General features: G+C 43.0%; 1 protein-coding gene across 4 annotated transcripts in view; it reads right to left on the bottom strand.

Annotated features, from left to right (window-relative positions):
- The window catches only part of flna (filamin A, alpha (actin binding protein 280)), a 65,258-nt gene that overhangs the window by 8,786 nt on the left and 42,361 nt on the right, over nt 1–14,111 (bottom strand). Inside the window, exons 24-38 of one of the 4 annotated variants that reach the window (XM_079674869.1) lie at nt 13,916–14,089; nt 13,669–13,831; nt 13,420–13,580; nt 11,377–11,544; nt 11,088–11,211; nt 10,452–10,608; nt 10,173–10,362; nt 8,757–8,780; nt 8,034–8,281; nt 7,137–7,211; nt 6,346–6,445; nt 5,769–5,909; nt 5,546–5,674; nt 4,895–5,068; nt 40–201 (exon numbers count right to left, since the gene is read on the bottom strand). In XM_079674869.1, coding sequence (XP_079530995.1) covers nt 40–201; nt 4,895–5,068; nt 5,546–5,674; nt 5,769–5,909; nt 6,346–6,445; nt 7,137–7,211; nt 8,034–8,281; nt 8,757–8,780; nt 10,173–10,362; nt 10,452–10,608; nt 11,088–11,211; nt 11,377–11,544; nt 13,420–13,580; nt 13,669–13,831; nt 13,916–14,089 — 2,190 coding nt within the window. The remainder of the gene's footprint in view (nt 1–39; nt 202–4,894; nt 5,069–5,545; nt 5,675–5,768; nt 5,910–6,345; nt 6,446–7,136; nt 7,212–8,033; nt 8,282–8,756; nt 8,781–10,172; nt 10,363–10,451; nt 10,609–11,087; nt 11,212–11,376; nt 11,545–13,419; nt 13,581–13,668; nt 13,832–13,915; nt 14,090–14,111) is intronic. The other 3 variants (XM_079674871.1, XM_079674870.1, XM_079674872.1) reach the window with 3 other exon arrangements.

Below are 14,111 nucleotides of genomic sequence, written 5' to 3'. Positions count from 1 at the left end.
TCCTTCCTGTCCATTCCTCCCCCAAACACCCACACTCACCAACATGTCCGTTTCGCAGCATCTTCAGCAGGCAGGGCTCCTCGCGGCCTGAAGGCGTGGTCAGGGAGGCGGTCAGCTGGCTCAGGTCGAACTCTCCGATGTCCAGAGGGATGTCTGCGGCGGAGCCCACCTTGAGATGGGACATCCTCATGGAGTCATCGCCTGAGGACAGCAGGATGGAAAAAAATCAGTGGAGAGGAGGTCTATTCTGTCTGCTCTCTGGCAGGGGAAGTGAACAACTCATTCATAGTAACTCGCAGCAAGACAGCTTCTCTAGCTTTTCTTGACTCAGGGATTGCCGAGTCAGCATAATCATGTTTTTACTTTTGCTTTTTGGGGTCTCGTGGGGAGATCATGTGTTCGGCCGTGTGTATTAGTCCATGTATCTGTCTGCCTGCAACCAATCTCCCATACTGCTCGACCCATCAGTCTTTATCTTTTTGTGCGCAAATAAAAACTCTTGTGATTATGGTTATTTACAGGTTTGGAGTAAACCTATTTTATTGACTGTTTTATAACGGCATTAACTGATGAGAGTTCACGGAATATGTAGCGAGATTCAAATCTTAGGATAGGACAAGAAAAGAAAATGCTAGTTACGTGAGTGTCTAACAAATCAACTACATTTGCTTTCTAAATTGTCCTTTTGCATATGACCAGAAGCTGTGTAACAAAAGGGATAGTTGGTTCTTCTTCTGGGTTTCCATAGGTGCTTTCACACCGGAGTACTTTTCCAAGGAATAGTTCCGATAGTTCCTGGGATTTTGCTTTCACACCAAAAAGATCTGGAACTAGAACAACATTTTGCTAACCTTTTCACCCCTTTTCCGTCCCTGCTAGAGAGCAGGGACTTTCCTGGGGATAAATAGGTTCCAATTTCTGATTAGCTGGGCGATTTGCAAACCATTCCCCGTAAAACTCAGACATTTTTTTATGAAGCCGCCATTTTATTTGCTCGCATTAGCATTATTAGCATTAGCACTAGCCCAGCACACCAACGGAGAGAGAATAACTTATGGCACTACTAAAGAAAACATGAGAGCGGTGGAGATGAGGAGGTGTCGGCGTTCTGGCGATTTACTCGGAAGGCTTCAGTAGAAGCTGCTGGGAGTCCCAGCAGCTTCTACTGAAGCCAGTCCCCAACTCCGGGGACTTCCGGCCGCGGACTTCGGGTGGCAGTATACGCCGTGAAGTTGTTTGCGGCCTGCCAGTAAACCCAAAGCAGAAGAAGAAGTGACGTCAGCGGCTCCCTCAGGGACTTATTCCGTTGTGAACGCGATTTACTAGATAGTTCCAGGAAATAAAAGTTCCGGGGACTATTCCTGGGAAAAGTACTTGGTGTGAAAGAGCCTCATCAGTAGGGGTGCAACAACTAATCGACTTAATCGATTAAAATTGATTACCAAATTAGTTGCCAACTAATTCAGTCGTCGATTCGTTGGTGACGTCATCACGTGTGTTTTACGCGCCGTTAAGCTCCAACGTTTTTGTTTTTTTATCAGTACTGGAGCAGGGCTCGACATTAAAGAGCCTGTGACACGAACCCAACAACTGTTGTGCAATGAAATAGTGGGCTACTAGTAATCTCGAACCGTCAGTTTAAAAAAGAAAAAGCGATACCGTTCCGATAAATATCAATAATTTCGAACATCGCGGGAAAATTCCTTCGACTCATTTTGAGGTTTTGGGGGAAGCCGGAAGTGACGTCAATGCGGGAACGCTTCACTGTGCGGCGAGAGAGCCAAACACGGACAAAGTGGGTTGTCATGCGTAGAAATTGTGAATTACTGAGTTTAGGCACGTTAATAACGTTTTAATGAAGTTGACTACAGTCTATTCATATTTGTCAGTGCTTTCATGTCAATTCGGCGAACATAAACATAAATGCTCGTGGTGAAGATGATGATTAAATTAGGATTAAAAATCGCTAGTGAGAGCTGCTGAATTTCCTCCCGTCGGATGTGATATAAAAACAAATCGATGTTATTTGTAGTTGTAAACTCAAGTGGATGCAAGGGCTTGGGGACCTCTGTGTCGCCTGTCAGCGCAACTTACATGATGCCGTTTAGACAATATAATAATAAAGGGCGGTGCCGGCTGTCAGCGAACCGATCCGGCCTTTCTGCACGACTATCACTCAAATGCGGGACATAGTCTCAATGTGTGGGACGCGGGACAAATAATAAAAATTCAAATAAACAGTTCTGCCCCTCACACACGCTTCAAATCAAGTTGCATAAATGCTTGAGCTACGTTTTTATTATAATTACTGTGAAATCCGCCTATTATGTTTTCATCATTATTACAACAAACACACACTTGCAACTGATAACACTGGCAATGATTTTAGATGTATTAGACTATTAAAAAAATAAATCATGCTTCAAATAAGTGGGGGTACGGCGTACCCCCGCGTCCAACGCCCACTACAACACTGAACTACAAAAAGCTAAGGTTTGTTCTCTCATCAGGAAATGCAGACCGGCTCAAACAAAAGATTTTTAAATCATCATCCTCACGATCATTTAATGTATCATATGTTCGCCGAATTGACATGAAAGCACTAATAAATGTAGTTTCATCCACTTGAGTTTACAAAAATAATCGATTTGTTTTTATATCACATCCGACGGGAGGAAATTCAGCAGCTCTCACTAGCGATTTTTAATCCTAATTTAATCATCATCTTCACCACGAGCATTTATGTTTATGTTCGCCGAATTGACATGAAAGCACTGACAAATATGAATAGACTGTAATCAACTTCATTAAAACGTTATTAACGTGCCTAAACTCAGTAATTCACCATTTCTACGCATGACAACACACTTTGTCCGTGTTTGGCTCTCTCGCCGCACAGTGAAGCGTTCCCGCATTGACGTCACTTCCGGCTTCCCCCAAAACCTCAAAATGAGTCGAAGGAATTTTCCCGCGATGTTCGAAATTATTGATATTTATCGGAACGGTATCGCTTTTTCTTTTTTAAACTGACGGTTCGAGATTACTAGTAGCCCACTATTTCATTGCACAACAGTTGTTGGGTTCGTGTCACAGGCTCTTTAATGTCATGCACTGTGGAGACATTTAAAAAATATATGTCATGTATTATTGCTACAAAAACATTATATCGCAGACTTATGGCGCATTCACACTACAGCGCGGAGCTCGCTTTAAGCGTGCCGAGCCGTGCGGGGCCTGTTTTTGGTTGCGCTTACACTTGGCCTAGTTCCGGCCCGGGGCTACTTTTTAACCTTTTTTCTGGCCCGACTAAATCGTGATTCTATCGAGGCCAACAAACAGGGCTGAGTCGGGCTGAGTTTGCTAAACTAGAGAGAGAATCGCTGTCAAGGGGGCTACATCTACCTACAACAAGATGAACATATTTTACCGTGATTTAATTGTAACACACGTTTCAAAATGATGCCGAAGTAACAACATACTGATACCGGTTAGTAAAAACCATGAATTAATGCTTTGACAAGTCTGCAGACAGACGGCAGGAGAAAAACCTTTTAAAATGCGTGTTTTCTAAATGGAGCTTGGCTAAGCTAACGTTATATATGCTCCGACCATCCACACTCAAAACAACGGCCTATACAGACATAAATAAACCAGCGACTGTATTCGCCATGACACAGGCAGTCTGTGGTTTGTACTTGTTTAACTTTTGTCTAGTTTCTGAACAGATATGAAGAGCTGTGAGCTCTGAGTGCTAAGAGCTAACGGCTGTGTTGTTTTTCTGGGGCGCTCATTGAAGATGACGTCACGGCTCCGCCTACACTGCCTTACTATAGATACTACCCCAGTTCCTAAACTGTAATGTGAGCGCAGCATTAAAGTGAGCCGGGCCTAATAAGGCCTAACCAAACCGAGCGAGGCCGAGCGAGGCCTGCAGTGTAAATGCGCCATTAGTGTCGCCAACTCGTTTCTAACATGCAAAGAGACAAACAAATGATGTATTTTCGATCAGACGAGATCTCTCTCCCCCGTCTGTGTGCGAGGGGGCGGGGCAGTTTACACACACGCGGCTGCTACATGCAGCAACACACGGCGGAGATGGCGGAGAGAACGCGCACCGAGGTGTGGTTAAACTTTACCCGTCTCGATGTGGACAATGCTCGTTGCCAAAAGTGTAATAAGAGTTTAGCATGTAAGGGCGGTAACACGAGCAATTTGTCTAAACATTTAGCAAAAGTGCACCACATTCAGACGGAGGAATGCACCGGGTTCGACTGTCTTTCTAGTAGCTCTGTAGCCCCATCCACGAGTAAGGTTTCCACGCAAGGTGTTATGTATGCTAGCAGCAACACTCCAGCCCGGGTTAAACATTATACAAACATGGGTTAATGATTAGAGGTAACAGAGTTACTCTTTATTTTGTTAAAGTTTCTGCTATTCTGTTCACAGTTCTGTCATCACATTATTTAATACGTTTTGTTAAAACAATGTTGTTTATTTTGAGATGAAATATTATTTATTTAATTGAAATAAAAAGCAATGTTCATTTTGTTCAAAATGTGTTTAGTTAATTTAACCCTAACCCTAATTTTTTTATCAAGTATTCATTTTTATTGTCTTCATTGTTAGTTTCCACATGCCTAAAACAACCTCAAGCTAAATCTAAAAGTTGATGGCTAAATAAGAGCGTTTGAGAAATTGTGCAAGGCATACAGTAATAGTCCGAATAGTCGATTAATCGTTTCATTAGTCGATAGATTTAATCGATTATCAAATTAGTCGTTTGTTGCAGCCCTACTCCTCAGATCAGGGATTAGCGCTGTGCGAAAATGTGAACAGTGTAATTATCAATGTGTTGCCAGTTCATAAAGGAGCGTTTAAGAACAGATGACCTCACCAGTAATCCTGGCAGAGAAGGGGCTGCCGGGGATGTGCTTGTCGTTGTATTTGACGAGGATGCTGTAGTCTCCAGGCAGGACGGGCAGGTAGGACACGGTGCACGTCCCGTCCTGGTTGTCAAGACAACTGATGTCTGCCTTGGATGGACCCTCAATGGCCAGAGACAGACCGCCTGCATAGACGTGATATGAACAGGGATCTGTGTGATTAAATATGTCCTTACTACTATGTTGTTATTGTACAATTGTAATTCGCTCTCCGGTCTCTTGTGGTGTTATTTGCAAGTTAGAGCATAAGTTTGAGCAAGCCGAGGCGTTGAAAATAAAACAAAATTATGGAAACATTGTCAAATTGTTATTCTGGTATGCACGTCAGATGCATACTGCCATATAGAGAGGGGCAACGTCTCTTTACAACTTATTAATGTTCTTCTGGGCTGCTACAACAATACTTTCAATATTTGTATATATGCTGCTACTTGGATGTGTATTTTTATTTTATTAGTTTGTGCTTGCCTCTTTTTATATCTTAGGCTACTCATTTTATGTTTGCCTTTTATCTGCACTGTGGCTTTGCTGTTGTAAATGTGTACATTTCCCAGCTGTAGGATGAATAAATGATTTCTGATGGAGATGTGAGTGCTACATACCCTCTCCTGCGTCTTTGGTGTTCACAGTGAAGACGGCAAGCTTGTTGACGGTCCCGTGGATGAGGCCCGGGCCGTAGGCACTGACGTTGCCACTGTTCATATAGTCCACATAGAACTGTAAGGGACTTCCTGTGAATGGCCGCCAAGAGAAGAATAATAATTTCTCACGCATCTTTTAACATTTCTGTTTTTAAATTGCAAACACGTGTGAGGTCAGTCGTACCGGGGATGTGGATGCCGTCGTATTTGATGTCCATCTCGTGCAGCCCGGCCTCAGTGGGAGCATATTTGACGGTCACAGTGCCATCCTTGTTGTCTGTGATGTCAGGCTTGGCCACCTTACCTGATGGCATCCGGACCTCGCCTTAAACAGAAAACAGACGTGCTGTGAGATACACGTAGCACAGAAATCTCCCCTCAATGTTCCTCTACATGCTTTAATGTTCAAGATGAACTCCCTTTAGAGGGAACATTTGAGCCTTTGCAGAGCATTAACATGCACAAACCCTATATTACGCACTACACGTAAGGGAAAACCCCAATAAGCATAATAGAGCCTCTAATGTTTTGGGACCAATCAGTTATCAGGTTTTTTGGTTATTGTTTTTTAGCTTATAAATGTTTGTGTATAACACATGGACTCTCTCCAACTCTAGATGTGTAAGTGATATATATTTTAATTCTTTCTTTTAAGTGTCTGGGTCCCTATTCTAAAGCTTCGGATGTCCCATTTCACAAATCTACATTTACGTCTTGTGATTTTATTTGAAACTGTTTGGGATTGAAGTGAATTCCATTACCTGTGATCTCTCCCTTCTGGATGGTGAATGGGATGACCAGGTCGAATGGTCTTAGCCCCGCCACATCCAGACCGTTCATTCCCATTGGTCTGTCTGTTGCCTGGGAGACAGAGGGCAGGGGTCAGACATGGTGACAGTCGGGTTACAGTGGCAGCATACGTCATGGACACAGCGCAGGACAGAGGGACAAAGTTTCCAAACACCAAAAGAGAGAATGGGATGAGACAATCATGAGATGGAATGACTGATCATGGTCAGGATGATGACACCGACACACACTGCGAGAGACAATGATGAGGACAAAAACACTGGTAGGTCAGGGGACCATGACAAAGCACACTTAGCCATTTTATAAAATGTGGAGCAGCTGACACGGCCACATTGATCATTCTCAAAATGGCTTTTGTCTCCTAAGTGTTAACATAGGGCACTGCTGAACAGATGGATGCACAATGGTTGATGGGTGAATATTTTACTTCCAGATTTCATGGGAAATATTTCCCAAGTTGCTGAATAAACTTGATTTGGAGATGTAATATTAATAATTGTTGATATTGTGCAGCTCTGTTGCACTGTCCATGTTGTTTAAGGAAACCTGTTTCGGAGGTAGGGAGAGAAATGAGAGAAAGGTCCCCTCAGAGGAAAACACCTGCAATGAGAGACAGCACACACTGACGCAGGCTGATGAAAAGAGGTCATGTATGATGAGAGGGAGGAGAGGAGATAAAGATAGAAGCTGAACAAAAAATGATTTGAGAGGGATGAGAGGCTGGAGGCAGAGGTTTAGGTACCCAGGGCTGTTGAGCGTAGTACTGGGGGATTTGGCTCTGTTGCATGAGCTGGTCTGATGGAGCTCCTTCCAGCGCCTGAGGGGGGTGGGAGGTGGTGAGGGGGAGGTAGGGGTTGTGGAGAGGGTCAAAAAGATGGAAGGGATTGGAGGAGAATAAAACATTCAGAGTGATTTAGAAAATGTTGATAGGGAGCCAATCACGGAGCTTCTGTAGGGAGAGACAGCGTCAAGAAGCTGTGATCCATGGAGCACCCCTCAATTCACTCATCCATATCCAGTCAAATGCATTGCTCTTAAATCATTGCAGGTTTGCACAATTAGTAACGCTGTGCCTTCATATCTTTTGGGGATGCTAAGATGCGTATATCGGGCAAGTCCATTTGTTGGTTTAGTCAGAGCTATGGAATATAACATCATTCATCTTTGCTCACTTTATTTGACCCTTGAAGTGCATAATAATTCAAGTTAAATAACATAAAACAACGTCAAATCATTCATTATATAGCTAGCAACGCCATTAGAAACAAAAATGTTTTGGTTATCTTAAAAAAAACTAAACTGTGAAATATTTAGGCATTTATAAAAATATTTTATTAATAGATCATTTTGTACTCTAACAATGATGATCTTCTGTGGCCCTGTAACTGGCTCTTCATCAAACCCACATCAGATCAGAGTGTGAAGGTAGGAAAGGCCAAATGTGAATTGTATGGGTTACCGAGGGTGTGCCGCAGGGATCCATCCCTGTGCTGTTCACTAAGTTCCTGCAAAACTCAACTTAAATCAAGACAGGCAGTCTTTCTGTTATATTGTTTGTTCTTGATTTTCTTTTCCACTAAACTGCTTACCAGGGAATTATTGTCAGCCAACTGAATAAAGTGAATTTGTATTCACTTACCGTGACTTGGAAGGGACTGTTAGGGATGTGCTCCCCTCCGAAGCGAACGCAGATGACATACTCGCCAGGCTGCGGTGCCGTGTAGAAGATGTCGAATGTGCCGTCCTCGTTTTCAACAACGTCCACGTCGAGCTCCGCCCCCTCGGGCGTGCACACGCTACATGTCACCTTCCCTTTCCCAGCAGCCTTGGCGTCCACTGTGATGACTGTCTGTTCGCCAATCTGGATGGTTGGGCCAACACCAGCGCCTTAAGAATTTAGAAGAAGATTCAGATATATTTGTTATGATTCATTTGATCTTATAGAGACACAAGCAGGCGCACACTACCTCTCAACATTCAGCATGCACATTCCAGAACCATGACACCAGGATGAGGTTGGATGAGATCTAGTCATGTTATTTCCATCTTCTGTATGTTGTTACTAATGACTCTTTTGTTATTATCATACAGTTTCCCATATAGAACTGACAACTAGATTAGCCATTCCACCATGCCATCCTACCTACTCTATTAGTCCATTAGTCTGTGCAAAAAAACATGAGAAAGAAAAGAAAAGAAACGGTTATGACAGTAAGTGGAAAATTAGATGGGAGGATGTAAAGGTGGAGAGAAAGAGAAAGAAAGAGAATGGGATGTCTTGAAAGCTGGTGCCACTATCCTCCATGCCGAGAGAAAAGGTAGAGTAATTCCTCTACTTTACGAAGTTGTTCAGAAGGCTTACCTAAACCGTGACCGCCGATTGAGACTGATAATAGGAACGGTGAGAAGCAGGGGAGCGAGGAAAAAAAAGTGACAAATAAAAGACAGTCAGGTGGGGGTGGGGGTGGTGGGAGGCAATAAATGTGCTCCAAACACTTGAATGGAAACAAACGGTGATGGTGTGAAGCAGGGAGGGTGTGTGTGTGTCTGTGTTTGTGTGTATGTGTGTGCTCAGCAGGGACCTGGGTGATGGGGGTGTAACTGAGGTGAACAGCGTGAGGAACACCACAAATTGCACAAACAATTTGATATGAGCAGCAGGTACACCGAGGGATTACATCTTAAACGATCATTAACAATCTCACAGATAAGAGTTTTCTTTTACGATTGTTATGACCCTTATGTCAATAAACATAATTATCATTTGCAGACAGAACTTCATTAAAGTTATAAGGATAGTTATATGCATAATGGTTCCTGACAATAATTAAAACATATTGCAAAGCAGTTTTAGATTGACTTAAGAGGTCATATGTTATAATGCCACACATGTGTCATACATTGTAATCTTTTGTGGGTCAATACTTCCTTTAAATTACATTTAAAATATATAAATCTAAAATGTCAGTGAGTGGGCAGCAAGTAGCCTAAATACTGTAGCATTATGGTACTTGAAAACATTTTTTTACAGTTATTATCAAATGTATTATGCTTATCTTTATAAAGCATTATGAACATTTAAGAAAACTGACGTCTAGCTAGATAGATAACTGAAGCTAGAGCTAGTCGCCACTTAGCTTAGCATAACGACTGAACGAGGAAATAAAACCCATCCACCAGCACCTCTAAAGTTCTCTAATGTTTATTATACATCTTAGATGTTTAATCCATAAAAATAAAAAAAACTTGTGTTTTTGTACTGTTTAAATGATTGTCTATTTCCCCTTGCTTCACTGTTTATGCTAAGATAAGCTAATGTAATCCGACAGTTCATTCAAGCTTCTCATGAGAGTCTCTGCAAAGAAGTGAGTAAGTGCTTGTCCTACTGTGTCAAACTGTGGATGGATCATTTATAAAAAAACATTACAACAGTATGACTTCTTGTTTTCCTAATTATTTTTAAGAATAACCGGCTAATTTGTGTTTTCTATTACACAATTGGAATCATCTTCAGAGCTGCTAGCTGCTTTACACCTCATCTTGAAACAACTTTGCATGTGTGGAGACATACAATCCTGGTGAAAATCAGATCTTCATCTGAGAAATATGGCAACATAAAACTTGTAAAATTCATTATCATGCAGAGAAAAAAATCATTTATTCTCGTCTCATATGGGTTTTTTGATGGCAGATATATAAATCTAAATGTAGGACTTGTGTGTAAGGTCATTTTTTAAACACATGTCAACAGCTATAAAAACAGCAGTCTGGAACATACCTGTGACTGTGCACTTGCTGGCGTCTCCGGTGGGCAGCGCCCTGATGCGGTAGGGGGAGTATGGGATCTCATCCCCTCCGTACTTAATGAGAATGGTATATCTGCCGGTCATGTCGGGTACATAGGACACCAGGTAGGTCCCGTCATGGTTGTCACGGATATTAGCCTTCTTAGGCTTCCCCTCTGGATCCTGCAGGGGTTAAAATGGAAAAATGTTTGAAAACAACTACAGAAATAACTCATTTTAACTGTTATTATCTGCATCATATGGGTACACACAGTGATCTGCACCGCCAGCAATCCCTCGCCGGCATCTTTGGCATCAATGGTGAACTCGACGGGCAGAGAGGCGGGCACCCCGGTGGTGTTGAGGCCGGGGCCGCTGGCTCGCACCTTACTGGCATCATGGGTGGGGAGCACCTTCACCTTGTAGGGGCTGATGGGGGATCACAAAAATACACTTTTATTTTTCATTCAACTCATTCAATATCAATATATGCAGTAAAGGTAAAAGAAAGCTAAGTCAGTTGAAGCAAGAGGGCATAAATCAGAGTTCATCAAAAAATGGTCTTCCATGTAATCAAACTACGTTGTTTTTGTCCAAAGAACTCAATCGTATGGCAAAATCATTTCAAACTTCATGACAAATAAGAGTCAACATTTTAAGAGAATTATGAATTTAAGATGCACTCAAGTGCAGGGGTTGACAAAATAATGCAATACCAGAAAATGTAAAAGAAAATAAATGACATAAAATACATTTTTGAAGATTAACCAAAGACCATGAAAGTCTGTTCTTCTATTTAGAAATACAGAATATTGGTTAAATAAGTTTGAAGTCAATATTAGAAACAAAACATAGAAACTAAAGAATGATTAGAAAATCTTTGTTGTACTTGAGTCTGTGTGTGTTACCTGCGTGGGATCTCCTCATCAGCGTATAACACATTAATGGAGTAGGGTCCCTCTCTGGTGGGAACATAGTTGACTGTGTGAGTCTGATCACCATTATCCACCACCTCCACAGGCTCCACCACTCCTACACACAGACACACAAAACATTGGGATAGTGTAAGTACACAACTCATTAAATTACAGGACACTGATCCAGTTTTATTTACTTATTTTAATGTGGAAATAATTCTAATCATATATTTGATGGTGAATAAACAGTAGCTGCAGAGTAACATCAGAAGACACTCACCTTTGGGTCCTTGCACGCGGACCTGCAGGGGGGCCACTCCAGCTTTGGAGGCATCCACTGTGAATGCCTGAGGGATGCTGGCTCTGACATTGTTGCCCAGGCCTGGACCCTGGCACTTCACCTTGGTGCTGTCCACAGTGTCACTGACCGGCACAGAGAAGGGACTACCTGCACAGAGAAAACCTCAGGAAAGTCAGAATAAAATATTCTGAGGTGCTCTAGCAGTCTAGTGAGCTGACATGTTAATGTTTTATAATGCGTTTCCTCTTATGTTTCAGCCTCTATTCCCACGGCAGTCTAGAGACAATTATGGCTGTGATTCAAGACAGACTACATGTTGGTCCCAGACCAAAAGAGGGCTGCAGTCATGAGTCGATAAACATGTTAGCATTTCAGCACTTCCAAATACTTGTCTACTAAGTCAATTCGTTTTTTTGTAGGCGAGGTTAAAGTCAAGTGATTGTGGTTTGTAAAAAGCCTGACGTTTGAATGTATGCTCGGAAAATCCTAACAGTTATGCTCATATGTAAAGACAACACTTATAGATAGAAGATAGAATTGGAGGGATGAAACCCTCTTTTAAGCCCGCGTCACACTGTTCCGAAATTGACACCCGATGGACACACGATAAAGGAAATGTTCAAATTCGGCTCTGATCGTAACAACATCGGGCCATTCGTGAGGGCATCTTAAGCCATCGTATGACCACCGGTGGAGTTTCTCAGGCTCCGGCAGCAACTTCGTGAGCGGCAACTTCGTAAGGCACTCGTGGGGGCATCTTGTCAAATCGTGTTATCTTCGTGTTATCATCGGTGCCATCGGGCCTTCGCCCTCACTCTGATCGGGGCGAATGCCCGATGGCACCGATGATAACAAGATGCCCTCACGATGGCCTTACGAAGGGCAAAATTGACATACGAATTCAACACGAAAATGAACCTTCGCAAGGTCCTTCGTGAGCGGTGGCAAAATCTTTGGCATACCAAAAAATTGTCGAAGTTGCTGCCGGAGCCTGAGAAGCTCCACCGGCAGTCATACGATGGCTTAAGATGCCCTCAAGAATGGCCCGATGTTGCTACGATCAGAACCGAATTTGAACATTTCCTTGTCGATCTGGTTGTTTTATTGCACAACAAAATCATGTAAACATATTATGTAAATAACCCAATTTGTGTTCTGTGAAACTGAAAAGGATATAATATATTATTTTGAAGGCGAGTTGACAGGAAGTTGTTGTTGCTATGGAAACAACATTACGGAGAAAACTTAATATCTTCTACATATAAAGACGGATAAAGTAAAGAACAAAGTCTGAAAATATCAGTATAGTATCATAGTACTTTAACATAATTGTTTTTGTTACTTTCGTTGCAGTTGTATGTCTTAAATGTAATGTGAATGTTGCCTTCGTGTGTGGTTCGGGGCCATCTTCGTGCGAAATTCACAATTCCATATTCGTGTGTCCATCGGGTGTCAATTTCGGGACAGTGTGACGCGGGCTTAATGATCACACATGTAGAGCACAGTACACAGTGACATTTGGCCTCTGCTTTTAACCCATCCTAGTACTAGGAGCAGTGGGCAGCTATTGCACAGCGCCCAGGGAGCAATGGGCGTGGCGGGGTTGTCCGGTGCCTTGCTCAAGGGCACCACTGCAGGGGAGGAGGTGAATTGGGACCTCTCCAAGTAGCAGTCCACACTCCACTTGTAAGTATAATAAAACATTTTTGGCTTAGCTCATCTTTTCCAATCATCCAAAACTAAATGGATTTTTATGAAGGGAACGAGGCTGACACTAACTCCAGAGTTGGTCTACAAAAATAGTCATCCCTGCAGGACTTTCTGGTCAAGCTGATATGAAGTATGGTGAATCGGAACCATCTAGCAGAAATATATTCACTGTATTTCTCTCCCCTCAGGGGAAAAGGGAACCAGGGGTTTACATTTGGATGAAATCTTTAAATAACTAATATTTAAACTATTAAAGAAGTTAAACATGACAATCATTTGAAGAAGGTTTCCGATTCGTTTTCCCAGCTGTACCTTTGATGGGCTGTCCCCCATATGTGATGTTGAGGTTGTATGTGCCGGTCTCGTATGGGATGTACTCCACACTGCAGCTGCCATCCTTGTTATCAGTGCAGGACATTTTGGCCTCTGAAGGACCCTCCACGGCCAGACCCAGACCCCCAGTGCCTGCTCCTCTGCAAAGGGAACACGCGGACATTAGAACCAAAAGCAGGGTCACATTCCACCGTAAACTCTTCCAAATGGAGAATCTTTCTCACTCACCGGGTTTCCACTGTGAACTTGTTAGCCTTGTTGGTGATGCCGCCCTTCAGGCCTGGACCGTGCACACGCACACGGGCTGGATCACAGCCTTCAGTGACAGCAACACGGAACGGACTCTTAGGCACCGGAGAGCCATCGTAGCACACCTCCACACTGTGTGGGCCTGAGAAACACAGTCTGAGCTTTAAACTCTGCCCTGAGAAAAACCAAGCACATGTGCTGCACTGTTCCTACGGTCTGAACTCACCCTCCTCGTAGGGAGTGTACTCAACGTTGTAGGTTCCATCCCCGCGGTCAGCGATCAGGGCGTCTGTGCGGCTGCCCGACGGGTTGCTGATCAGAGTCTTGATGTGATCGCCTCCGGTCTGTGTGAGAGCTCGAGCATCCACAGTGAAGTCTGTGGTCGCCTCCCGGAAAATTCCTGGAAACACGGGAGAGCATGT

This window comes from Notothenia rossii (genome assembly GCF_949606895.1).
Source record: "Notothenia rossii genome assembly, chromosome: 4".
Lineage (NCBI taxonomy): Eukaryota > Metazoa > Chordata > Actinopteri > Perciformes > Nototheniidae > Notothenia > Notothenia rossii.
The sequence above is the reverse complement of the archived record's forward strand: the minus strand, read 5'-3'. Positions and strand labels throughout refer to the sequence as shown.